This window comes from Ovis aries, chromosome 25 (genome assembly GCF_016772045.2).
Source record: "Ovis aries strain OAR_USU_Benz2616 breed Rambouillet chromosome 25, ARS-UI_Ramb_v3.0, whole genome shotgun sequence".
Lineage (NCBI taxonomy): Eukaryota > Metazoa > Chordata > Mammalia > Artiodactyla > Bovidae > Ovis > Ovis aries.
The window spans coordinates 25,813,122-25,840,651 of NC_056078.1; the positions used below are offsets into that span (position 1 = coordinate 25,813,122).

At 43.3% G+C, this 27,530-nt stretch overlaps 1 protein-coding gene across 1 annotated transcript; it reads left to right on the forward strand.

Moving 5' to 3' along the window:
• Positions 1-26,934, forward strand: EIF4EBP2 (eukaryotic translation initiation factor 4E binding protein 2). Its single transcript, XM_004021433.5, has 3 exons — positions 1-437; positions 19,343-19,528; positions 20,485-26,934. Exons 1-3 carry the CDS (start codon positions 293-295, stop codon positions 20,514-20,516), a joined length of 363 nt encoding a protein of 120 aa, XP_004021482.4. The 5' UTR covers positions 1-292; the 3' UTR covers positions 20,517-26,934.
• Positions 26,935-27,530: the final 596 nt, after the last annotated feature.

Below are 27,530 nucleotides of genomic sequence, written 5' to 3' on the forward strand. Positions count from 1 at the left end.
GCCCGCTTCCGGTCGTCGTCGTCGTCGCCGCTGCTGCCGCTGCTCCTGCTGCTGAGGCTGCTGGCGGAGGCCGGAGGATAGGGCGGCGGCGGCGGCGGCGGCTGAGAGGGCGGCGGCGGGAGCGGAGCGGGACGAGGGAGCCAGAGGAAGCGAGCGAGGAGCGAGCGGAGCGCGCCTAGCCCCGCCCGCCCTTCAGCCCGCCTGAGCAGCTGGAGCAGCCCGGGCCCTCAGCCGCCGCCGCCGCCCGCCTGCCCGCCCGCCGGACAAAGCCCGAGAGCCCGCGCCCAGAGCCATGTCCTCGTCCGCCGGCAGCGGCCACCAGCCCAGCCAGAGCCGCGCCATCCCCACCCGCACCGTGCCCATCAGCGACGCCGCGCAGCTACCTCATGACTGTTGCACCACGCCCGGGGGGACGCTCTTCTCCACCACACCGGGAGGTGAGCGTCGGCGCCCGCGCGGCCCGAGCGCGCCCGCGCTAACCTCCGCGGTGTCCCCGCACTTTCCCGCCACGGTCCTTTAACTCAGGGCGTATCCACTCTGGGCCGCTCGGGCCACCCCGGCTCCACCAAAGTCCCTTTCTTGGGGCTTCCCCCGAAACCCGCTAGAGACTGCTTTCGAGAACCTTAACTTCGCGTTCTCTCTCCCGCAACTCTGTTTAGTGCGTGCCTACTCTGGGAACGTGGCTGGCTCTCCTCTCGTGAAAAAAAAAAAGCCCCTGTTCCCGCTTCGTGGCAGGTTTACGCACTCGACCCAGTTTTCTCCTTCCCCCGCCCCTACTCTAGGGCAAATTCGTCTACACTTGGCTTTGCACTCGCTCCGCATTCGCTCTGCCTCTTACGTATAGTGTCTTTGTGCACACTGAAGCTTGATTTTGGAGCTGTCTCCCGGCCTTTTTAGAAAGGAAGTTGGGGCGAGTAGTTTGCTCCTGGGACCCTGCGATGACTTGTTTTGCTGCTTCTAGAACTCCAGGAGGGGGGAGGCTGGAATGCGGAGTTTGGAAGCCTCGCCCAGTGTTATCCTGCTTTGACAGCATTGTTTACTTCGCTGGACGAGGCCCCACGGGTGGGGGGAGTCCCCAGGCTGGCTGAGAAGTGATAAAATCATGCTCAAGTAATAGCCCAGGGAAAGGAGCGCTGGCAGCCTTGAGGGTAGAGTTTTGGTGGCGACGCCTGTGGAGGTAGGTGGAAGACGGGACCCTCCCCGGCGGGACTGCTTCATCCGGGGGAAGGGGCCGTGCAGAACGGGGTCACTGAGCACTGCTTTTCAAAGTGCGACCAAGACTGTTTACAAGGAAGAACACTGGGGTAGAGGTAAAGAGCCTGGAATTAATTGGTCACGGGAAAAGGGAGCTCAAAGGTTGCCTGTCCCCTGACTGGGCTTTCTCCAGAGGGAGAAGACTGGAGAGCGATCTTGAGGGACCTCATGAGGGGAATGGTGCTTCGTTTTTAACTTGGTTACTTAGTTTTTTGATGGTGGCCTCTGGCTAGAGGGTTGGGACTTTGCTGGCAGCCCTTGCTGTCTACGGGATTGCTAGCTTGGTTCCTGTGGGCTGGGCTCACCAGTTGTGCTCCAACCAATCCCTTGCTGTTAGGCCTGGGCCATTTTTTAATCATTGCACAATATCAAGACGGTAGAGTAAGATCTTGCAAACAAGGAATAAGAAATCTGTGGAGAGAGCTCTACAGAGGAATCCACCCAGGCGACTCTAGGGGTGGCGTGGCTGCCTTGGAATACTTTCAAATGATCCAGGCTGGACACGTTCATTGATATATGTGGAGAACTGGGCTTAAGGAAGTTTTAACTTTGTGGAACAGTGGAGTTTCTAGTGAGGTGGCTTACCTCATTGGAGAAACCTCCCTCCTGACCTCATCGGGTCAAGGCCAGCCTCTGAGCACGCCTTTTAATCGTGAAAGATTTGGCAAACCAGGATCTGCTCTCCATAGGTTGTCTTGAACTTGAGCTGACAGCGTTTAAGAAATGGATATTGTTTTCCGAGGTGATGGAAAGAAATTTATAACTTCTTCCAGAATTCCTTGTGAATTCTGTAATGCCTGTGCTTCCAGCAGTTTAGAACCAATGTCATAGTAGCAGATAATTATTTGCGGAAGGAACTAAACTTTTAGCTGTATATTAATCATTATTCCTCTGAGGGAAAAACCTCAGGGGCACCTTTAGGCATATTTGAAACACCCAAGCTTCTATGGTTTTAAAGTAAGGGCATAGTCTTTAAGTGTGCCTTAAAGATACAAGCCTATCTGATAGTCTGAATTAGTTCCTACAGTGTTTGGGAAAGATTCTGCCGGAAATACTGAATCATTTATCCTTCCTCCCTACATACATAATCCTCATCTACTTTCTCAAATATCACTTACCCTGTCCCCAGATGGTTTCTGCTTTTTAATTGCAGATTTAAATACTTAAATCTTAGCTCCTCTGTTACACAGAGCTGTTATTTATTAGTAGAGCACATTGTGATCTTTAAATTTTTAACACAAAGACCTACCTAATATGTTTATAAGATATAGCACTGTTGTGGTTGGATTTAAACACTGTTTTATAGCAGTTACCTCAGTGCCACCTAGATATGCAGTACTTACTGGTTTAATTCCCCCTCCCTTTGGAAAATTTCCAATTTTCTGATGATTTGTTCATTTCTTTTGTTACATTTCCCTCTCTTCTATGTAATTTTCTTTCCCTGAATCATGGTTATTGGTCACCTTTAGGCACCTGAATTGATGTGGTTAGGTATGTATCTTCAGTGAGTTATGTGGGTCCAGGGCAGTGCTTTGCACAAAAGGGGACCACAGACAAAAGTAGGAAATGCAATCTTCACTCAGTGGTCTTAAAATCTTGGTGGTAGAAAAGCTTTTTAGTTCTGAAATGAAAAGCTTATAGAGCCAAGTGCTAAGTTACATATTTCAGACTTGGAAAACATTTAGAAAGTGATAGTAGGCTTGCATTGGAAATCTCTATTTAGTAGGAAGGAAGGGGATTAGAATTTCCTGTCTCAAGCTTCTAGCGTGTCATACACAGGTCAGAGCATTCTAGATAACCGCTGATGTGCTGAATGCCCCGTATGATCAGACTGGGCAGAGACATTGACAACATGATGAACTTGCCATCTCCCCACAGAGGATACAGCTTACCCTTGAAAAGACTTCTCAAAATTGCCTTCTGTGGTTGGAAAATGAGAGTTGGGAAATGAAAACTTTCTGTAACCTCTTACATTTCCCATGTTTTTAGAAGCATACCCTTTTCTCATTATTAAGGAAGAACAAAATTTTTGACCAAGTTCAAAGCAAAACGCCCTTGGGTTTTTATTTTGTTTTGTTTTATCTGCCTTTGGAGGAATAGGGATGACATTTGGCTCATCCTTTGAGAAGCTGCTTCTAGCCTCAATGAAAGGTAAAGTTATTACAGTCTGCTTCACTTTTGTAACAGTCTGGTTAGCTGGAAAGGACCTAATGCTTTCCTTCTATAATTGAGAGAAATTGAGTAACTTGTTAGTGTCATACAGCTAATTAATGTCAGTTGGTAGTCTCAAACTTAGTGTCCTCATTCCTATTCCAGGTTTTTTCTCTGCTGTCTTAAGATGCACATTTTCCTAGGAAAGGAAGTTTGCAAACATTTAAGAAGGCTCTTCTACCTCTGGAATGCCAGATAATGTGATACTTTTTGCTACCTTATTATTTATTTATTTTTTAAATGAGTTTCAAACTGTCTCCTTGTTGAGAGGGTTGTGCTCTGGGGAATGAACAAAGAGACCTCTTTGAGCCTTTCTTCTTGCCTTACTTTTCCTGCCTAACATCCTCCTCAGCTGTGGGAAAGTATGCTGTTGCCTTAACGAGCGCCAGAGGGAACTGTTAGTCTGAAATCTTGTTCACACCCTTGCGCATCCTGTCTGCCAGCTGAAGAGTTGGCTCTAATTGGTTGGTTCCCTGAAGGCCATTGGAAGGGTCTGGGGATAAAGGAGAAGACAGGAAGAAAGGAAAGGAATCCACTTGGTGTGAGCCATAATAAAGTAAGAGTATTTGGGGAGAGTCCTGAGTGTTAATCTAGTTCCTTGGTTGGGAGAAGTGAATAGAGCTCTGTAGATATGGGGAAGGAAGGCCAGTTTCTCACTGTTATAAAGTTTCTAATACAGTGACCTGAGTTTATTCTAGCCAAAAATTTCTGAACCAGCAAATGTACTTGTTTGGCTCTGTAGTTTCAGTTTTTAACTGAAGTGCATGAAAAACGTGTTGAAAGTTGTTCAGTCACTTTGCTTTGTGTTCAAGGAAGATGGCATTTACTTACCTCAGAGTAACAAAAATTAACATGTGTTGTCATTCCAGAGGAGATTTGGCTTTAGTCTCATATTCATCAGCCACCAAAGTGTGTACCAGAAGATGTAGCTCAGTTTTGCGGTGGGTGCACATTTGTGCTGGGTTCGTGTTTGCCGATGAGAGGTTGCCCGGGAAGGCAGCAGCCCTCGGCTGCAGGGTGGGCAGCAGTGTATTGTGTGGAGCAGAGCGCCTCTGCCTGCTCCAGGTGAGACACAACCTGATGAGGGAAGACGGAGCTCACCCAGGCTGGTAGTGCGCAACTCCCTTCTGCTCTCCCAAGGCCTACGGGTGAAACGTGCATCTGTAAGCTGGCACTGCTAGCGTTCTGCAAGGACTTTTTGAGGACTGATGTCTTAAAAATGATTTTATGGGAGGGGTCTTGCATGGTTTGGAGACAACTGTAGGCTTGACTACGTGTGTGTGTGTGTAAAGATCATGTCCTTTCAATTTTTTGATATTCTGTCTTGAGTAAAATTCAGGCTTCGTGGATTTGTATGGACAAAAAATATTTTGGTATGTGGACATGTCATAATCAATAACTAAGGACTGTCAGATTTTCTGTTTTTATATGGACTCAGCCAAAATAATTTTGGGAACTCAAATAGCTACAGTAATGAATATCAGAGATTCTTCACCGCCAATCAGCAGTAAAGACTGTGATGTGATGAAAAAAAGTAAGATTTGCTGATAAGATAGGGTAAAGTTAACGTGGGAAAACTAGTTCACCTGGTTGGAAAGAAGAAAGCAATTGGATAATTGCTTTACAGAATTTTGTTGTTTTCTGTCAAACCTCAGCATGAATCAGCCATAGGTATACATATATCCCTTCCCTTTTGAAGCTCCCTCCCATCTCCCGCCCCATCCCACCCCTCTAGGTTGATAGAGCCCCTGTTTGAGTTTCCTGAGCCTTACAGCAAATTCTTGTGGGCTATCTATTTTACATATGGTAATGTAAGTTTTCGTGTTACTCTTCCCATATAGCTCATCCTCTCCTCCCCTCTCCACATGACTAGAAGTCTATTCTCTGTGTCTGTTTCTCCATTGCTGCCCTGAAAAATTCTTGAGTACCATTTTTCTAGATTCCGTGTATGTGCGTTAGAATACGATATTTCTGTTTCTGACTTAACGTCACTCTGTATAATAGGTTCTAGGTTCATCCACCTCATCAGAACTGACTCAAACGGGTTCCATTTTATGGCTGAGTAGGACGGGGGAGCCTGGTGGGCTGCCGTCTATGGGGTCGCACAGAGTCGGACACGACTGAAGTGACTTAGCAATGTTTCCATTGTGTGTATGTACCACAACTGCTTTATCCATTCATCTGTCGATGGACATCTAGGTTGCTTCCATGTTCTGGCTATTGTAACTAGTGCTGCAGTGAACAATGGGATACATGTGTCTTTTTCAATTTTGGTTTCCTCAGTTACATGCCTGGGAGTGGGATTGCTGGGTCATATGGTGGTTTTATTCCTAGTTTTTTAAGGAGTCTCCATACTATCTTCCATAGTGGCTGTATCAATTTACATTCCCACCAACAGTGCAAGAGCGTTCCCTTTTCTCCACATCCTCTCTAGCATTTTTTGTTTGTAGACTTTTTGATGATGGCCATTCTGACCTGTGTGAGGTGATACCTCATTGTGGTTTTGATTCGCATTTCTCTAGTAATCAGCAATGTTGAGCATCTTTTCATGTTTGTTAGCCATCTGTAAGTCTTTGGAGAAACGTCTGTTTAGGTCTTTTCCCCACTTTCTGATTGGGTTGTTTGTTTTTCTGGCATTGAGTTTTATGAGCTGCTTTATATTTTGGAAATTAATCCTTTGTCAGTTGTTTCATTTGCTGTTATTTTCTTCCGTTCTGAGGGTTGTCTTTTCACCTTGCTTATAGTTTCCTTTGCTGTGCAAAAGCTTTTAGGTTTAGTCAGGTCCCACTTGTTTACTTTTGTTTTTATTATTTCTGTTACCCTGGAGGTGGGTCATAGAGGATCTTGCTTTGATTTATGTGATACAGGACTAGTTTTTAAAGGCCCTTTTCACCTGGTTCTCAGGCCACAGTTTGAAGCCAAAAGCTCAGAAATTTGTGAGTATTTATGTCTAAATAAATGGTCTTTTAGATCTTGAGGACAAATGCCCTGATGAACTAAAGCTGTTCATGTCATTGAGTTCTTTTAAAAAGTAAAATGCTTAATAAACAAGAATCAGTAACTGGAAAATGCAAATTTTATAGATTCCTTGGTATTGTCTGTATACAAGACCACAGTCATCTATGCATAAAGATAGTTTTACTTCTTCCTCATTGATCTAGGTACCTTTTTTGTTTGTTTTCTTGCCTAATTGCCCTGGCTAGAATTGGAACCTTCAGTACAGTGTTGAACAAACATGGCAAGAGAATGAGAACAGATACCACTGACCTGTGCTTGGTATTAGGGGAAAACCTCCAGTCTTTTATCATTAGGTAAAATGGTAGCTGTGGTTTTTCATCGATGCTCTTTATCAGGTTCAGGAAGTTCCCTATTATTCCTAGTTTGTTGATTATTTTTATTATGAAAGGAAGTTGAATTTTATCAAAGGCAGTTTTTTCTGTTGTATCTTTTGTAATGATCCTATGATTTTTGTTTTTTATTCTGTTGCTATGATGTATCATGTTAATTATTTTCAGATATTGAACCAACCTCTCATTCCCGGAGTAAGTACCACTAATTGTGGTATATAATCCTTTTTATATGTTGCTGAATTCTGTTTGCTAATATTTGGTTGAGGATTTTTGCATCTATATTCCTAAGAGATACTTGTCAATTCTTCTTGTGGTATCTTTGGTTTTAGTATCAGTGTAATACCTCATTCAATTTTAATTTTTTAAAGAAATGGCCTGATGTTTATAGCAGGTGAGGACTGGTAAAGATAGACCATTGATTGCTCCCTAGGTTCCAAGGCCAGGCTCCTATCCATGGGATTTGCCGGACAAGAATACTGAAGTGGGTTGCCATTTTGTACTCCACGGGATCTTCCCGACCCAGGGACCAAACCCATGTCTCCTGCATGGCAGGCAGATGCTTTTCCACTGCACCACCTGGGAAGTCCATTCTAAGAGGAACCTATCAAAAGTTTGCTAGGCTTGTGATTGATTTTTAAGATGTTATAATTAATGCTTTGGGCCTCAGAGAGGTGCTCATCTCATCACCAGCGAATGTTTATGTTAGAGTTGGGCTGCTTTTACATTGAAATGAAACCACTCTCTGGTCTGATAAGTTCCTCGAACCATAATGAAGAGGCAGCACGTAAATAAAGTGACCTAGACCAGTGATGTTCAGTAGGCTTTTGCCTCTTACGAAGTTTGTTGATGAGTTCAGATTCCTTACTGTAAGTAGAAGATGTTGGTAGATATGTATTTTGCATTGTTTTTATTTTTATTTTTTTAAGTGCCCAAGAGGAGTGAACTGGGAGGAAAACAAGAAGTGGGAATGAAGGCTAGGCTTGAATCTGTGTACTCTCCCCATACCAAAGCAGTGAGCCCTCATTAATTATTAGCATTACAGAGGCTGAACCACAACATGTGTGAAATCTAATCCAAAGAGTTGATCCAGATTGCTGTCAACAGTCTGGCGCATCCAACCAGCATTTTCCTGGAACCAGAACCAGGTAGTTATTGTGAAGAAGATTTATTTCAAGACAAGTATTCAAACCCAAACAGATGTGGACATATTTGACATACTTTATTTTGATAGTCTTAAAATCAGTTGGCATTTATTTTAGATTAATTTGTGGTTTTGTATACCACTTTGTACCTGGTACTAACTTAAAAAGTCATTTGTTTCCAATCATTTTGTGGCCAGACTCAAGAAAGGCAGATTTGCTTAGACTGCCTTGCTGATTTGTGTTGGTCTCCTGACTCCTGTGTCACTCACTGTGTGACCTTTGAATGTTGTTTTCTCCATCTGTAAAATGACAGGCTTCCACCAGATGCTGTCTAAGGCCTCTTCTAACACAGAACCTTCTGAATAGGAGCATGGTCATTATCAATTTCCCTTTCAGCCTGGGTGTATGTTCTGCTCTTGCAGAGTCCTGTGTGATTGGGTAGGGAGCCATCCTTTGAATTAATGTCTTGGAAATCTTTGCTCCTGGTTATGAGAATTGCAGTTAACTCAAAGGACAGTAGAATTGACTTTTCACAAACCTTGGATGTCTTCCATTTGCCATAATTATTTATCCATACTAGGTTATAATATCCTCTGGCTCTAATTGTGCCTTTTGCTGATGTAAAAATTGTCCCTCTCTTGGTTTTATTAGCACTTTAGAGATTTGATGATTGTACACACTGAACGTGATTTGGCCACTATCAGCCTCCCTGGAGGATACTGGGTCAAGCACCTTTTACCCTCCTCTGGGTTATCTGGCAGAGAGCTTTTAGGAGTCTGTTCCATCCAGAGCCTCCATGAAGAACAGATGTTTAAAACTGAAATGCATTTAAAATGTTTTCTAACATAGTCAAACACAGAGCTTGTTAATTACCCTCCTAAGCTGGTAGAATAAAAAACAGAGAAAACCACTGTCTTTGTAAGTCCTTTCTGCATTTTTCACTTCTTATGTTCTCTTCTTACTATTGGGATGGAGGTGGGGAGAGCGAGAGAGGCAGACTACCTTTCTGAGTGTATTGGAAACACTTGTTGCTTGTTCGGAGAGGGGAATGGCAGTCCACTCCAGTATTCTTGCCTGGAGAAACCCATGGACAAGGGAGCCTGGCATGCTACTGTCCACGGGGTTGTGGGGAGTTGGACATGGCTGACAGGCGTAGCACATATGCGCTTCTGCTGCTTGTTCGTCTTGTGTCTGTTTCTGGTCTCTTGGTGAGCCTTTATGTGAGGCGTAGGTGGAGGGTGTTAAAAATTCCTAACGGAATACTGCGGTTACTTGCCAAGTGCTTTGTTGTTTTTTAAATTTCTAGATTTCCTCATGGCTCCAGTGTTAGTCTGTTTTATATATTTATACACACACACACACACATATATATATATAAATAGTTACAAATACTTTTTTGAGTCACTCACCACCCCCAATTGCTTATAATGGGGTTTGCTTTTTATTTCTAAAACACTTTCTCTTAATATTAAAAAGATAATTGTGTGTGGGGAGGCTTTAAACAAATTTATTTTCTTGTGTTTCTGAGGCCTAGAAGTCTGAAAGCATGTATATTTCTTATGTGTAAGTAACATAAAGTTTACATTTTAACCATGTTTAAGTATACAGTTCCATGGCAGTAAGCACATTCACATTGTCGTGCAGCTATCACCACCGTCCATCTCCAGGACTTTTTTCATCTTCCCAAACTGAAACTTTATGCTCACTAGACAGTAACTCCCTATTACTTGCTTACCTCCAGCCACTGGCAACCGTCATTCTACTTTCTGTGAATTCGACTAGTCCAGGTACCTCATATACACGGGATCAAAAGATACTGATCTTTTGTGACTGACTTGTTTGACTTAGCAAAATGCCTTCAGTATTCATGCAGTCACCCTGTTGTTTTTCTACCTATGAAAGTAAAGTTTAAAAGTCATATAGTGTTGTTAGTCAGTTCAGTTCAATTGCTCAGTCGTGTCCAACTCTTTGCGACCACATGGACTGCAGCACACCAGGCCTCCTTGTCCATCACCAACTCTGAAGTTTACTCAAACTCATGTCCATTGAGTTGGTGATGCCATCCAACCATCTCATCCTCTGTCGTCCCCTTCTCCTCATGCCTTCAGTCTTTCCCAGCATCAGGGTCTTTTCTAGTGAGTCAGTTGTTCGCATCAGATGGCCAAAGTATTGGAGTTTCAGCTTCAACATTAGTCCTTCCAATGAATATTCAGGACTGAGTTCCTTTAGGATGGGCCGGTTGGACCTCCTTGCCGTCCAAGGGACTCTCAAGAGTCTTCTCCAGCACCACAGTTCAAAAGCATGAATTCTCCGGCGCTTCATAGTCCAACTCACATCCATACGTGACTACTGGAAAAACCATAGCCTTAACTAGATGGATCTTTGTTGACAAAGTAATGTCTCTGCTTTTTAATATGCTGTCTAGGTTGGTCATAGCTTTTCTTCCAAGGCATAAGAGTCTTTTAATTTCATGGCTGCAGTCACCATCTGCAGTAATTTTGGAGCCCCCAAAAATAAAGTGTTTCCACTGTTTCCCTATCTATTTGCCATGAAGTGATCATCTCACATGCTAGTAAAGTAATGCTCAAAATTCTCCAAGCCAGGCTTCAGCAATACGTGAACCGTGAACTCCCTGATGTTCAGGCTGGTTTTAGAAAAGGCAGAGGAACCAGAGATCAAATTGCCAACATCCGCTGGATCATGGAAAAAGCAAGAGAGTTCCAGAAAAACATTTATTTCTGCTTTATTGACTATGGCAAAGCCTTTGTGTGGATCACAATAAACTATGGAAAATTCCGAAAGAGATGGGAATACCAGACCACCTGATCTGCCTCTTGAGAAATCTGTATGCAGGTCAAGAAGCAACAGTTAGAACTGGACATGGAACAACAGACTGGTTCCAAATAGGAAAAGGAGTATGTCAAGGCTGTATGTTGTCACCCTGCTTATTTAACTTCTATGCAGAGTACATCATGAGAAACGCTGGACTGGAAGAAACACAAGCTGGAATCAAGATTGACGGGAGAAATATCAATCACCTCAGATATGCAGATGACACCACCTTTATGGCAGAAAGTGAAGAGGAGCTAAAAAGCCTCTTGATGAAAGTGAAAGAGGAGAGTGAAAAAGTTGACTTAAAGCTCAACATTCAAAAAACGAAGATCATGGCATCCGGTCCCATCACTTCATGGGAAATAGATGGGGAAACAGTGGAAACAGTGTCAGACTTTATTTTGGGGGGGCTCCAAAATCACTGCAGATGGTGATTGCCCCCATGAAATTAAAAGACGCTTACTCCTTGGAAGAAAAGTTACGACCAACCTAGATGGTATATTAAAAAGCAGAGACATTACTTTGCCGACTAAGGTCCGTCTAGTCAAGGCTATGGTTTTTCCAGTGGTCATGTATGGATGTGAGAATTGGACTGTGAAGAAGGCTGAGCGCCGAATAATTGATGCTTTTGAACTGTGGTGTTGGAGAAGACTCTTGAGAGTCCCTTGGACTGCAAGGAGATCCGACCAGTCCATTCTGAAAGAGATCAACCCTGGGATTTCTTTGGAAGGGATGATGCTAAAGCTGAAACTCCAGTACTTTGGCCACCTCATGCAAAGAGTTGACTCATTGGAAAAGACTGATTCTGGGAGGGATTGTGGGCAGGAGGAGAAGGGGACGACCGAGGATGAGATGGCTGGATGGCATCGCGGACTCGATGGGTGTGAGTCTGAGTGAACTCTGGGAGTTGGTGATGAACAGGGAGGCCTGGCATGCTGCGATTCATGGGGTCGTAAAGAGTCGGGAACGACTGAACGACTGAACTGAACTGATGGGACCAGATGCCATGATCTTAGTTTTCTGAATGTTGAGCTTTAAGCCAATTTTTTCACTCTCCTCTTTCACTTTCATCAGGAGGCTCTTTAGTTCTTTACTTTCTGCCCAAAGGGTGGTGTTATCTGCATATCTGAGGTTATTGCTATTTCTCCCAGCAATCTTGATTCCAGCTTGCGCTTCCTCCAGCCCAGCCTTTCTCATGATGTACTCTGCATATAGTATTATTAGGCTAATAACAAAAAACAACAGTCTCACATCCCATCTCATCTCTAGTTCCATTCCTGGAGAAACCATTTTAAACTCTTTCAGCTATTCTAGCATTTACCTCTGGATTTCTGAATAACATGATTTAATGCTATTTCTCAGTTTTAGATACTAATAGTTTTCTACTATGGAAAATGAGGATTTAAATTTAGGTAAATATTAAATCTGGATGTGAGTGACAGTATTGATTTCCAGCCCAACAGCTGTTGTCTCTTCTTTCATGCTACCCCAGATTTCCTCATTATTTTAAAAGTAGTAGTGTGCCAAGCCCCAGAAAATACACCCTGACTACACTGTGGCTTCCCCAGTGTTTGGAATGGTGGGCATCTGACTCAGCTCTGGCCTGATGATCATAGCGGGGAGTCCACTACGGTTTTATGAGAAACAATTTTCCTCCTTGATGAGGAAAGTCCCTGAGAGAAGCCCTGTTTGACTCCACATTCTCCCTTCTTGCCTGGGATGTTGTTGGGAAGGCGCAGGTTAATCTCAGCCTTCTTGGAGGGTTTTGTCACCACCTGTTCAAGTGGGCAAGTTACTTAATTGTTTCTTATTCTGAGATGTTTATTTGCACGAGTGGCTGCTTAATTCTAGTTCTGGAAGCAGCCTTAAACAGTTCTATGGTCTGGGCTCTGTGAAAGTATAGTAACTACTACCCTTGTCAGTTAACTATATTACAGGGAACTTTGTCTAGGCAGTTTTGTATCAGGTTATACAATTTCTTGAGTGTATATAGCTTAATTATGGATTGATAATCATTTAAACTAAGCTTCTTGGTCTTGAAAGAGGCCCTTAGACTTGAATGACCTTTTTTCTGTACTAACCATCTTGGCAGGCATAATTTTGGATCTCATTTATTTGCCTCTTTTTCCTTGCCATTTGAAAATCACTAATTTTTAGATCAAAAAGTAGAAGCTTTTTCTCCTTACTCTCTGTTCTCCATCAAAAGGACTCAATTTTACTCTCATGTTTTCCTAGTAATGTCAGCATTTAGAAAATGCTAGGTCAGGGTACTAGATTTATCCGAATAACTGGTCACCAAGGAATGAAGAATGTGTGTAGATATCTAATGTTAACCTAGATCTAAAGATTCCTATTTGTTTTGAAATCCAAACATGAAGGCTAAAATATGCATGTTTTAAAAACAAAATAGAAAAAGGAAAACTGAACAGAGGCACCTGAAATGCAAAGCAAAATGCCAGTAGACTGCTGCTTTTACAGTTCCTGTTTGTAGTGATTTTACTGGTTAGCCACTGTTGCTATAAATAATATGTATTAATACCACAATTTCTTGATTTCTTAACATTAGAGGATACTGTTTACTCCCTGTTGTGAAAATGAGGGATACGGGACACTTTCATTACTTTCTGTACTTCTTATTTCCTCCCCCCTCTCCATTTGCCAATGTCTATAAATTGTTGTATTGTTTTTGGTTCTTCCGAGTGGTTACCTTTATTGTTGTGTATTTTTGGCTGTGCTGGGTCTCCGTTGCTGTGTGGGCTTCCTCCAGTTGCAGCAAGTGGGGGCTGCTCTCTAGTTGTGGTGCATGGGCTTCTCCTTGCAGTGGTGTCTCTGATCGTGGAGCATGGGCTCTGGGGCACTCAGGCTTCAGTAGTTGAGGCATGTGGGCTCAGTTGTGGTTCCTGGGCTCTAGAGCACAGGCTCAGTTCTTGTGGCACATGAGATTACTTGGTCTGCAGCATGTGGGGTCTTTCCAGATCGGAGATCAAACCCATGTTTTCTGCATTGGCGGGTGGACCCTTTACCACTGAGCCACCAGGGAAGCCCTGGGTAGTTACCTTTAAAGCTCTATAATTGGTTACACATCTGTGTCTCAGTCTGTCAGTCTTAGCTCTCCACCGTATGAGGTTATGGGGCTTCCCTGGTGGCTCGACAGTAAAGAATCTGCCTGCAGTGCAGGAGACTGGGTTTGATCCTTGGGTGGGGAAGACCCTCTGGAGGAGGGCATGGCAACCCACCCCAGTGTTCTTGCCTGAAGAATCCCAAGGATGGAGGAGCCCATCAGGCTGCCGTGCAGTCCATAGGATCGCACAGAGTCGGACTCGACTGAAGCAACTAAGCAGCAGCAGCATATGAGATTATACTGTCTGCCTGTCCTGCCTCTACTTCCCTGGTATGTCTACCTTTCCATTAGAGATTTACGGTCAACTTCTCTCGAGTTAGTTATGGATGCGTTGGTTGACATTGAATTAGGCTAACATAAATGTGACTGGCAGTTGAGATTGAATTACTGGAAGTTCTTGCTTCATAAGATGTGTCTGTGCATGCACATTTTTAAGAGACCCTGAATAGTTTAGGTTTTTAATTGTCCTGGAATTTATATAATTTCACAGTAAACACAGTATCAAAAAAGGGGAAAAAAGGGTTTTTTCCTAGCATTTTATTTATAGTCAAGTCTTAATGTTTTTCTTTTGATAGTTTTGTTTTTTTGAATATTAAATGCTTTTGAATTACACCATAGAATCCTTAGTCACTGACGGGTTGATTCCTTTCTTTTTGCCATATATCTGCAGCAACTTTTTAAGCTACCAGTGATCTAATATTCAAACACATGAAATACTGTGGTTTTGTATCCGTATTTTCCCTGGCCATATTTGAGAACATTAACAGCATCATTAAAGTCGTAATTCTTCAGAATGGCTTCTCTTCTGAATTATTTACTTTGTGTGTCCATTTAAAACCAAATGTAACTTAAAAATTCACTAAAAAACTGTTAAAATTAATTAATAAGTGAGTTTAGTAAAGCTTCAGAATACAAGATTGGTATACAAAACCCAATTGTGTGTCTTTCAATGAACAATCCAAAAATGAAATAAAATAATTCCACTTATAATAGCATAAAAATAATAAAACAGGTATAAATTTAACCCAAAAAAGGCATGAAACTTATGCTATGGGAACTGTATAACTAACATTCTTGAAATAAAGATAGACATTTATCTTTTAATGTCTATATAAATAGATGGTCCATGTTCATGGATTGGAAGACTCAATATTGTTAAGATGGTACTACTCCCAAAGTTTATCTATTCAAAGTACAGTCCCCATCAAAATCCCCACTGGCTTCTTTGCAGAAGTTTACAGGCTGACCCTAAAATGCATATATGGAACTTTAAGATACCTAAAATAACCTCAAGCAATCTTGAAAAAGAAAAACAATGTTAGGAGACTCACCTGGTTTCAAAAGTTGTTACAGATCTAGAGAGTGTATTAGTGTCATAAGGATACACATCGATCAATGGAAGCCCAGAAATAAACCCTTGCAATTATAGCCAATTGATCTTTGACAAGGATACTAAGACATTTAAATGGGAAATATCCAATAATAGTCTTTTCAACAAATTATGGTGGTGCAGCTGGATGGCCACACACACAAACCAGAGTTGGACCCCATGACTCCAGGACCTAAATGTGAGCACTAATGCTGTAAAACTCCTAGAAGAAAACACGGGCACAAATCTTTGTGACCTTGGTTAGGCAAGTTTCTGAGATATGACACCAAAATCACAAGCAGCCAAAGAAAAAGACATAAATTGAACTTTATTAAAATTTAAAACTTTGAAAAAAAATTGAAAAGGCACCTCACAGGAGAAAATATTTCTGAATCATCTATGAATATGAAGCTTTTATACATGTGTATATGTAACTGAGTCATTTTGTTGTACACCCGAAACTAATATATGTACCCAGGAGTCTTATATACCCAGGAGTTCACACAAAATCTTGTACTTGAATGTTTACAGCAGCATTATTCAAAATGGAAAAAACCCAGATGTCCTTCAATGGACAGATTGATAAAATGTGATATACATTAATACAGAACATTATCTGTCAATAAACATAAATTAAGTACAATTGATCCTTGAACAACGTGGGGGTTAATCCACGGGTTACGTATCATTGGCCCTCGGCATCCATGGATTCAGCCAACACGGACTGTATAGTGCTGTAGCACTTACAATTGAAAAAGTGCTAACTTGCATTGTTTAAGGATCAGCTGTACTGATAAATGCCAAACACGAATGAATCCTAAAAACCCGCAAGTGAAAGGAGCAGTCACGGAAGGTCACATATTACATAATTGCACCTATGCCACCTCCTGCGAAGAGTTGACTCATTGAAAAAGACTCTGATGCTGGGAGGGATTGGGGGCAGGAGGAGCAGGGGACGACCGAGGATGAGATGGCTGGATGGCATCACTGACTCTTTTTATTTTTTCTTAATAAAGTCTTCTGCTTGGAATTTGAAAAACAAATTTGCAGTGAAAGTGCCACTAAGTTTAGTAGATAACTCATGCATTTTCTAAAATATCTGCTGCTAAAGTCACCCAGTAGTTAACTCATTATTTTATTTATTTTTTTTAATTTTTATTTTTACTTTATTTTACTTTACAATACTGTATTGGTTTTGCCATACATTGACATGAATCCACCACGGGTGTACATGCGTTCCCAAACATGAACCCCCCCCCCAACCTCCTTCCCCATAACATCTCTCTGGGTCATCACCGTGCACCAGCCCCAAGCATGCTGTATCCTGCGTCAGACATAGACTGGCGATTCGATTCTTACATGATAGTATACCTGTTACAATGCCATTCTCCCAAATTATCCCACCCTCTCCCTCTCCCTTTGAGTCCAAAAGTCCGTTATACACATCTGTGTCTTTTTTACTGTCTTGCATACAGGGTCGTCATTGCCATCTTTTTAAATTCCATATATATGTGTTAGTATACTGTATTGGTGTTTTTCTTTCTGGCTTACTTCACTCTGTATAATCAGCTCCAGTTTCATCCATCTCATCAGAACTGATTCAAATGAATTCATTTTAACGGCTGAGTAATACTCCATTGTGTATATATACCACAGCTTTCTTATCCATTCATCTGCTGATGGACATCTAGGTTGTTTCCATGTCCTGGCTATTATAAACAGTGCTGCGATGAACATTGGGGTACACGAGTCTCTTTCAATTCTGGTTTCCTCGGTGTGTATGCCCAGCAGTGGGATTGCTGGGTCATAAGGTAGTTCTATTTGCAATTTTTTAAGGAATCTCCACACTGTTCTCCATAGTGGCTGTACTAGTTTGCATTCCCACCAACAGTGTAGGAGGGTTCCCTTTTCTCCACACCCTCTCCAGCATTTATTGCTTGCAGATTTTTGGATCACAGCCATTCTGACTGGTGTGAAGTGGTACCTCATTGTGGTTTTGATTTGCATTTCTCTAATAATGAGTGATGTTGAGCATCTTTTCATGTGTTTGTTAGCCATCCATATGTCTTCTTTGGAGAAATGTCTATTTAGTTCTTTGGCCCATTTTTTGATTGGGTCGTTGGCATCACTGACTCAACGAGTTGGTGATGGACAGGGAGGCCTGGCGTGCTGCGATTCATGGGGTCGCAAAGAGTCAGACACGACTGTGCTACTGAACTGAAATGCCTAGCATAGGCAGCTCTATAGAGACAGAAAACAGATTACTGGTTGCCTAGGCTGCCGAGGGTGGAGGAAAGTGGGGAGGGGCTGCTAAATGTATATGGGTTATCTTTTGGAGAGGATTATAGTGTTCTAAGGTTGTGGTGGGAATTCTCTAGTGGTCCAGTAGTTAGATTTGGCTTTTTCACTGCTATGGCCTGGGTTCAGTTCCTGCTTGAGGATCTAAGATCCCACAAGTCAATGTGTTGCAGTCAAAAGCAAGCAAGAAAAAGACTGTGGGGATGGTTGCACAATTCCAGGAGTATACTAAAATCTGTTGAATTATACACTTTGAGTTGTACGTGAATTATATCTCAAGGCAGTAAAAAATATTTTTTATTGCCTCTGCACAGTAATAGGAGTTTGTCAGACTTCCTATTACACCCGACATGTTTAGGTTGAATCTACTGCTTATTTTCTGCTTGGTTCATTTACAGTGCTTTAATGTTTATGCTGTTGCTGATCTATAATTTAGAAATAGAAAGCTTGCTTTTATCCTGTGCTCTTTTTTCACCATCTCACCCCAAGAGTTTCTGAGTTTAGTACACTACAGAAGTAAGAATAATCTTGTTCTGACTTGCAGCATGAATGTTAGTAAGAACATCTCACAGTAAAAATCTCACTCTTCTGAAACCTAGCCATGAATAAAAGGTGGGCGGAGGGTGGGGGGGTGTTGCTGGTGACAGAACAAAATCCATCCACTGAAGCTGCTTCCCTTAGATCATGCGAAAACCATCAGGCTCCTTCCCAGCCTGTTGGCTCTTACTTTACGTAGTGTTGGAATCAGATCACCAATTTCCAAACCCCACGGATTAGACACATTAAGTTAGAATGAGTGTAAAGCATGTCCTGTAGATTGACTTGTGCTCTCCCTATTCATATATCGACACACTGACCCCCACAATGTGATATTTAGAAATGGGGCTTGCTTGCTAAGTCATTTCAGTCGTGTCCGACTCTCTGTGATCCCATGGATTGTAGCCCACCAGGCTTCTCTGTCTATAGGATTCTCCAGGCAGCAACGCCGGAGTGGGTTGCCTTTTCCTTCTCCAAGGAATGGGACCTTGGGAGGTAATTAGGTTCAGGTGAAGTCCTAAGGGTGGGGCTCTCACAGTGGGATTAATACCTCAGCAGAAGAGACACTTGCTTTCCTCTCCCTCATAAGAGGACACAGTGGGAAGGTGTCAACATGTCTGGAAGAGAGCGCTCAGCAGAGACACACTAAACTGGTGTCTTTGTCTTGGAAATCTCAAGAGCTGTTAGGAAATACATTTCTGTGTAAGACACCCAGTTCCATGTGTGGTATTTGATTATGGCAGCCAAACTGACTTAAGACATGGACAAAGATGATTCTTAGCCAAACAGTGAGGGAGGAGACAAGGAAACTGGTGGGGAGGGCCGCAAGCACAGCCTCAGCTTTCTAAATCCTGTTTGGCCTAAGGAGAATACAGATCATCAGCTGAATAGGCCCTGAGACTTCCTAGGTCACAACATAGTATAATAAATGAATTTCATACTCACCCTGATTCATCGAGAAAGGGTTGGATTGTTCCCTGTTTAAGGTGGTAAAAAGTTGTAAAATTTGTATTAGAAAACTTTCCATCCTAAATAATTCAAACTTGACCTAAGTTTTCTGCTCTCCAGAATGATTCATTCTTCATAATTTCAGCTGCCTTTTTGAACTGTTACTAGTTCTTATTTTTCAAAGCAAAGAAAGGGATGGTAACTTTTTACTTTCATTGGTGTAAAATTATATTTGAAACAGGATATAACACTTCCGTCTTCTTTAAACCCTGTTTTCCAGGAACTCGAATCATTTATGATCGAAAGTTTTTGTTGGATCGTCGCAACTCTCCTATGGCTCAGACCCCGCCCTGCCATCTGCCCAATATCCCAGGAGTCACCAGCCCCGGCACCTTAATTGAAGACTCCAAAGTAGAAGTCAACAATTTGAACAACTTGAACAATCATGACAGGAAGCATGCAGTTGGTAAGAGATGCTGGTGTTAGGGACCAAAAGATAGCCCTGGGATTCAAGTCAGTCTGAAAAAATGGTGATGCTTCAGTTATAACTGATGTTCAGTCATACATCTCTGAGGTTCCCCCACTGCCCTCACCAAGACTTACTGAGATGTTCTGGAAACCCGAGTTCTAAACCATAGCCAAATCTAATCTAGGAGAGGGGTGGGGGTGAGGAAGAATCCAAAATCAGGGGATGGTGAATCCCAAAGATGACTTCTTGAACCTGGGCTTTGTTGGACTAGGGATAACACACACACACAAAGCAGAATTTAATAACTCCCATGTCCATCATCCTCAGGAAATAGACCTTGCTTCTTATAAGGAGAATGTCTTTTTTATGGTATAGGGAAAAGCAGTATTGTTTTCACCCCATTTTCAGGACAGCCTTTTTCAGTAAACACAGACCCCTCCCCCTCCCTGCACACACACACATGTTTAGCATTAATAGTAAGTCCTGTCCATGTCTGTGGAAATGGCCAGCTCCTGAAGCACACCTTGGGCTGCACTCCATGGCCCTTGTACGTGAGCCAACTTTCTACTTTCTCAAATTGCAAAGGAGTTTTTGATGGACAGAGTGTCATTCCAAGCAGGGCTAAAAGTTCAGAGCTTCCAGAAGAGTGTGCTGACTCGATAAATGGCCAGGAGTTCTCTAGAAGCTCCCGTTTGGTCAACCTCGGACAAAGGAGAGTGAAACCTGGAAAGTTTTCCCATATTGCTCCTGCCCATGGGTGATGTGACTGCCACCCTTTTGTTGCCCCCCAGATTGAAAAGACCAGCCAAGGCAGAGCAGAATAGTTGTTGCGAGGCTACAGAGAGTGGGACAGTTTGGATTCTTTTTTGACTCTTGTGCAGAGAGAATGTTAGTTAAAATTGTTTTGCTTTTCCTTTTTGTGCCCAACTTTTCCTTTTCTTCATTCTAACCAGGGGATGATGCTCAGTTTGAGATGGACATCTGATTGTCCTTCGAGGATCAGAAGAAAAGCAGCAACACTGATACACGTGTGTACCTGATTTGGCTGATAGGATCATCGATGCAAAGACAGAAGAGGCAGTACCAGCAATCCCCGTTGCTGTCTCCTCCCCCTCCTCCTTCCCCTTGTGCCAAAGGATGCAAAGATGAGCTGCATCTGACCATTTCTTCTCCCTGTTTCCTGTTCCCCTTCCCAGTTAGACAGTTAGATTGAAGACTCTTGACATATTTCTGTAGAACTAAGCAGCCCACAGAGGAAAACAGTTAAACTCTGGTTCCCCTCCTCCGCCCCCCTTTTTTTTTTAATCCAAATCCAGTATCAACCTACTAATAACTGACTGGCTGGGGAGTCTGGGGAAGTGATACAGAGGTTTGATGGGTTCAGCATCATTCCTCTTCTTACTCTCTCTCCTCAACTGTCCTGCCCAGGTTTCAGTCTTACAAGAGCCTAGGTTTGGGTGTCTTGAAAACCACTGGAGGGAAATGGTAAACAGGAAGAGAGCTGCTTTCCCTTTTACTTTGCGGTGTTTGTCCTTGGGGAGAGTACACAGTTTGTACAACTCTAGTAGCATTACCCTGGGGCACTGTTTTGAGGTCCACTTCCCCTCCTTCTGGGAGGAATGTATTCTGTCTTTAGTATCATAGTTCATCTTCCTGGTCCGTCTCTTCGCACAGCTGTGCAGACATTTCTAATTCTGCATCAGAAGGGAGTCCTGTGCCACCAGTTGTTCTTGCTCCCCTTCTCCCATCCCTCCCTGCTTGCATCTTGTTGCCTGTGGTCCTTTTGTATCCTGAGCTATCCAGGTGGTTTCTCCTGCTCCTGAGCAGGTCCCTTCCACGGGACAGAAGCACTTTGGATAAGGCCTAACAGTATACTCTGCAGGATGATACCCAAGAATGACCTCGGAAGACACTGAACCACTTGTGTACCTTACCCAGGCTCAGTAGTCATTGTTTCTTAGTCCAATGAGCATCGTGCTATTTATTGTCTCTGATTTCTGAGTTTAAAGTTAAACACTTTAAGAGTGTTCTTAGCAAAGAACTACACTTTTTTCCTTTGTGGACCTGCTTTGTTTGGCTGCTGAGATAGATAAGCATGGGCTTAAAAATGTGTTCCTTCCATTTTCTTGCCCTTCCCATGGTACTCTGAATTCCCCTGTCTTTCCCTACCTCCTTCCCTTTTCTCTGCCAGGCCATTTTTCAAATGTACATCCAAGATACCTCACCTGTTGGTATCTGATAAGATCTGTCTCTCCTCTTATCTGAGGAGTGACCTTTTATTTTTAAGATGAGTACAGACCTATTTTTAGATATGTTTTCAGTACAGTTTTGAGCAGCAACTTTTTAATTATACATCTTCCGGTGTTAGGAAGGTGAGAACTGTTCCTTGGTGAGTCTGCTGTTCCATGTCACCAGCCCTTGTCTCCCCCAGTCCCTTATGAGCTTGTTCCTCTCGCTCTAGTGTTGGCTGTGCATGTTTGGAGTTCGTAGTGGGTGGACTGTGAGACTGGACCATTCTGCTTTCCCTGGGTTGTTCATGGTAGCCTCATTCTCTCCCTTTATCCTCTGCTGCTTCATTCCCCACCCCTTGGTCCTGACTGTTGACTGGTGTGGGAATCCTGGGAGAGTGACTCCCCTCACGGAAAGACACGTAAAATAGCCACTGGTGTCTGGGAATTTGTGGTTGGATTTGGTGCTCCGAACCATCTTTTTAAGAGATGAGATACCAGGGTGAGAGTACCAGGCCAACTGGCTAAGATGGAAAGCTGTTTTTCTTTTGAACTCTGAAAAGACCCTGTTTGCAAATACATTTTAGAAGAGAGGAAGGATGTCTGAGGAACTTTGTTCTGTTTTCTGCTACAAAATGTGAATTGTTTAAAGAGTGAAACCTTTTGTGATGGTTGATGTCTCAGGAATAAGCTGGATCTCCACGGTTTTGGAGATGCTTTCAGTCTCAAGAATTGATGATCAGAAAAATATTTCTTGCTTTTTAATGTATCTCTGTTCTGATTTTTATTAAACTCCAGATTTCACTATACTTACTCTTGGAAAAACTTAAGATGTGTTGGTAATTTGCATGACAAGCTTGCACAGGACTTCATTGTCCCCTGGGAGCTTGATTCTTTGGGAATGAAGCTTTTCCTTCTCCACATCACCTGGAACGTGACTCCACTACAGCGAGTAGTCAGTCTGTCAGTGAGCAGAGTGAGTGCCCTGTTGGGTCTTTACTGCTGCGTGTGAAAACTCGGCTCCCTCACTGAATAGTGGGAAACTAAAACACCAGCTTGAGTAGTCTCAAGATGCTATGATCCCCTTTGTTGCTATCTTGAGGAGTCTGCACTTGGCCTCCTAATCAGAGGCTGTATTTCTGGTATGTCTTGGAAGCATCAGCTGTATAATACAGCAGCTGCCCATCTTGTAGGCATCTCTGTTAGGATCTCCATAGCGCTTGGTGCAGTTCTTTCCTGGAGGCCCCTGGATTTACCTTGGCCTCCATAAATCGGCCTTTTAAAGATAATCTCACAAGGCAGTAGATAAAACTTTCAACAGAGGCATGCGCCATGCCTCATAAAATCATTTTTCAGGGCAAGCCAGAATCTAGTAGGTGGTTTACTCCTGGGTGTGTTTGTGTGCTCAGTAGCTCAGTTATGTCTGACTCTTTGTGACCCCACCAGACTCCGCTATCCATGGGATTTCCCAGGCCAGAGTACTGGAGAGGGTTGCCATTTCCCACTGCAGGGGATCTTCCCGACCCAGGGATTGAACCCCCGTCACTTGCATCTTCTGCATTAGCAGGTGGATTCTTTACCACTGAGCCACCTGGGAAGCCTCCTGAGTGTTTGGAAGGAATCATCTACAGTTAAAGCCCTAATCTGTCTGGGCCTTTTCCTGGAGAGGGAACACCCTTAGGGTATCATGTGAGTGAGACGGTTCTTAAAATCTTATTAATTATTTTTACTTTTCTCCTTAGGGGAAAACCATGTTTCTATACTTCTGGGGACAATCCATCTTAATGAGAAATGACCTCCTCCCTCCAAATTCCAGCAGAAGATGTGCATTCTCATGGTTCTACCTCCTTCATAGTGTGGTGACTTGAGTTCACCACTCTCTCGAATCCTGTGTAAATAGCTACTGTGTTCTGTAAAGCACAGTGTAGAGAAGCCAGCTTCTAGCTATTAGGCTTCCAAGCCAAGGGTTTTATCTTTCATCTTTCTTAGCTATTGCTATTTAACAGGTTATCCCCAAACTTAAAATCTTTTTAGAGCAATTATCTGTCAGTTTCTGTGGTTAGGACCTGGGAAGCAGCTTAGCATGGTGGTATTGGCACCATAGGAAGTTGCAGTCAAGACTTCAGCAGGGTCTGCAGTCACTTGGGCCTTGAGAATCCACTACTGGGCTCTCTCTCTGAGCAAGATGCCTCAGTCTCTTCCTGTGTGGGTCTCTCCAGGGCAGCACGAGTGTCCTCACAGCATGGCAGTTGGCGTTGCCTGAGCACACGATCCCAGAGAGGGCAAGGAGGAATCTGCAGTGCCTTTTACGTCAGTCTTTGAAAGCAAATCATCATACCTTCCTATCCCATTCCTTAGAAGTAAGCCACTAAGCCCAGCTACACTCAAGGGAACTGGGGTTACACCCCATCTAGTGAATGGAGCAGTGTCAAAGAATTTGTGGATATACCTTAACATGACCCCTCCCCCAACAGGGTGAAACTAGATCAGCAGGAAGGGCTAGGTTTAAACTAGATGCTATACTGAGAGAGGTGTTGTTGCTGAGAATAGTTCTCTAAGATGTACATCAACAAACAGATGAAAAATGGACTGTCCGTAACCATCTGCCAGTTTTGAGAGAGTTGGCAAGAAATGGCAATTTCCAGGGTAATTGAACATTTTCCTGTTGTATGCTACCAGTGGCCCAAGGATATTTAAGTCCTTGACTTGATACCTCTAAAAGACAATACTGCTTGCTCGCTTTCTCCTTTAGCCAGGAATTGACAAAGGGCATTGGATCCTTCTCGTTGACCCATTCAAATGGATCAGTCGGGGTTGTCAAACAAAGGGAGCAAACATGAATTAGATGGTGGGTTACTGGGCTGAAGAATAGCTAACCATTCAGATTCAGAGTAACAAAGCTGATAGTATCCAGAAGCCAGGTCTGCACCAGTTAATGCTTGGCACCTGCTCTCTCAAACCACGCCATCTAAAGCAGACTGGGGTCAGGTCTCCCACCGAAAAATCCACCTCAGTAAATGGGGAGGACATCTGGGAATATAAGAGATATCTGTCTGTGCTTGATCTTTACATCCAGTATAAGTTAACTGCACACCTGCCTCACCCTGGGCTTCTTAATGGAAGCAGGTTCTTAAAAAGAACCAATCCTGTCTTCACCCTTGAGAGAAGCTTCGATGAAGCTTTGTTGGTTTGGCACATTTTTAGTGAATGTCTGTTCTGTGTCCCTGGCACCGATGCCAAGATTTTGGGGATTTCAGACATCTTAAGGATGCAAATTCTTGAGATTTACACTCTGACACTTCCCAGCATTTTCTTATCTATAGCCCTGCTTGCTTTAGAGTATACTTGAATAAAAAGCAATGCTGCTAAGGCAGCTATTTAAAAAAAGAAGAAAAGGTACTTCTAGAAGTAAGAAACTTGTCTTTAAAGCACCTTCAAACGAAATTTTTTACTTCTGATTTTAAGGTGGAGTCAAAATAGATGGTCTTTATTTTTGCTGTCTGGGTTACCAGCTCTTTGCATCTCTCAGACCTCAACTTCCCAGATCAGACATTTCCTGCTAGATGTGTGGGCTTTACCCCAGAGGCTGTCGCTCAGCCAGTGCCTGCTTTGCATCAAGGCACCTGGTGTAAGGTGCTCATTGTATTGGCGGCAATATTCCAGAAACAGTCCTTTTCTGTTCTCATCTTGGAGACTTGCAGTATCAGTATCCCAGTGCTTGTCTCTCTGGGTCAGAACTTACCTGTCTTAGCATGTCTCTGGACTATATGCACATGGGCAGCTATTTATTAATCTGCGAAACCCAATCTCTTACCTATGCATGGCATCTAGGAGGGGTTAGTGTCTGTTTTAAAGAAGCAGTGTTTACTTGGGAGGGCAGTTTCTGTCTGGACTTCACAGGGGGCATAGTGACCATACAGTGGTACCCCTACCACCACCAGCTTCTTTACCTCCCAGCTTTAGATAAGACATGACATTAAATCTTGAGGCAGCTGGGTCACAGTTATTTAGAATGCCTACACCCCAGGCACAATTCTTGTTCTAGTCGTGTTTTCCCAGTTGAGAGTTGGGGTTTCCCTGAGCCTAGCTCATGACATTTCTGACGAGTCTAAGGAATGATAGCAGTTCATGTCACCTTGCCTACCCTGCGGAATTGACATTTCTTTCTCTGGATGGGCCTGGAAGTTGATACCTTTTGGCAAAGCTTAGATTTAGGAGAAGTCTTTCAAGTCCCTTTTCAGATGATCTGTGGTGTCTCTTTGCTTCTTCAGCCTGCAGCCCTGGCAGACGATACTGCCTGGATCCTGAATGGAAAATAGTACTGAGATGAAACACATCCTTAGGGTATTTAAACTTTCACTCTGCCACCTTCCAACGAGTGGGAGGCCGGCAGAGAGATGCTGCAATGCTTGAAATTTGGCCACATTGAAATTTCCAAAGGGAGCTCTTGCCGGTGCTTAAAACCAAAATCTCTGGACATCCTGAGATTGCGTGAATCTAGCGGGGTATCTCTTCTTGCCTGCAGTGTACCCTTTTCCTGTCCCATCTTAATCTTTAAAAAAAAAAACCAACCAAGCCCAGGCCAAGGGTCATTTTTACTTGAAACCAGGAGAGGTGGGGAGGAACACTAGAGCTGAGGAGTGAGCTGTGTGGTGAGGCGTCCTGCTCCTGGTGTCTGTCTCAGTCCATGAAGACTGTGAGCCAGTGCCTTTCCTTCACCTGGAGACGGAACCCATCTCTTCTCACCTGGGTGAGGAGACCCTCTGCTACCCAGGGGTAAACCGACACCCACATGTTCGGGTGTCCACTTTAAGCATCTTTAAAATATTTTATATGTTAAAATGAAATGCCCTTCCCTGTCTTTGTGCCACCAGTGGCCCGGTTCTATCCATTCTGAGTGGAAAGTGGAGACTGCCAGCACTCTCCTTGGTCTTCCCTCCGTCTCCTTCAATGTGGGTGTCCCCTTTCCCCTCTGTCCGTCTCACTGCCGTGGATGGAGAGCAGAGGGCACCGTGCAGTCCTGAGGCAGCCCTGTGTGACTCCATGGTCAGGTTTTCGTTTCTGATTTTCCTAACTGTCCTTACAAACCAGCAAGTGTTTGGAAATTACGGAAAAAATTAAATTTTCACCAACGGTTGCTGTTACAGTTGAATCAATAAAGATCTTGAGTATCAATTTGGTGTTTTAATTGTTTGTTTTTTTAAAATTTCAGGTGAAATCCTGTTGACACATTTTGGGCACCTTGGCTGATAAGGAAGATGGGCAAAGGCAGTTGGCCACTTCACGTCTCAGTTCCATCATTTACAAAGCATTTCCTTTGTCCGTCTGGCCCTGTATGTGCCAGGAGGTGATGTGTCCCTTCCCCAAGGAGCTTGGAAGTGAACACTTACATGCTGGGGCCAGATGCACCCGAGAAGGCCCTTCACTAGGCCTGCAGGGAGTCCAGCCCACAGCTTTCCTGGTGAGGGCTGCCTCTGCCCCTCAGGAACACTTGTTAGAAATCCATCACAGCTGATGTCTCAAACGAAACTACACTGTGCTGCGTGAGCATCACGTTCCTTGCTATTATTAATCCAGTGAGGCCCACATATTAGTATTGAGAGCAAGAATCCTGTCCTTTCATGTCTCAGATGATGTCAACAGAAGATGACAGAACAAAACAGCAGAGACGTTCAGGGCTCAGGCTTTGGAGTAAGATAGGCTTGCATTCCTGCTCCACTGCTTAATGGCAGCCACATTTTCTCCAACAGGATTCGCAGTCTCTAAGCTTT

Coding starts and splice junctions, on each gene's coding strand:
- EIF4EBP2 (XM_004021433.5), top strand. CDS start 293: ATGTCCTCGTCCGCCGGCAGCGGCCACCAGCCCAGCCAGAGCCGCGCC. Junction 438..19,342: donor CTTCTCCACCACACCGGGAG/GTGAGCGTCGGC, acceptor CCTGTTTTCCAG/GAACTCGAATCATTTATGAT. Junction 19,529..20,484: donor TGACAGGAAGCATGCAGTTG/GTAAGAGATGCT, acceptor CATTCTAACCAG/GGGATGATGCTCAGTTTGAG.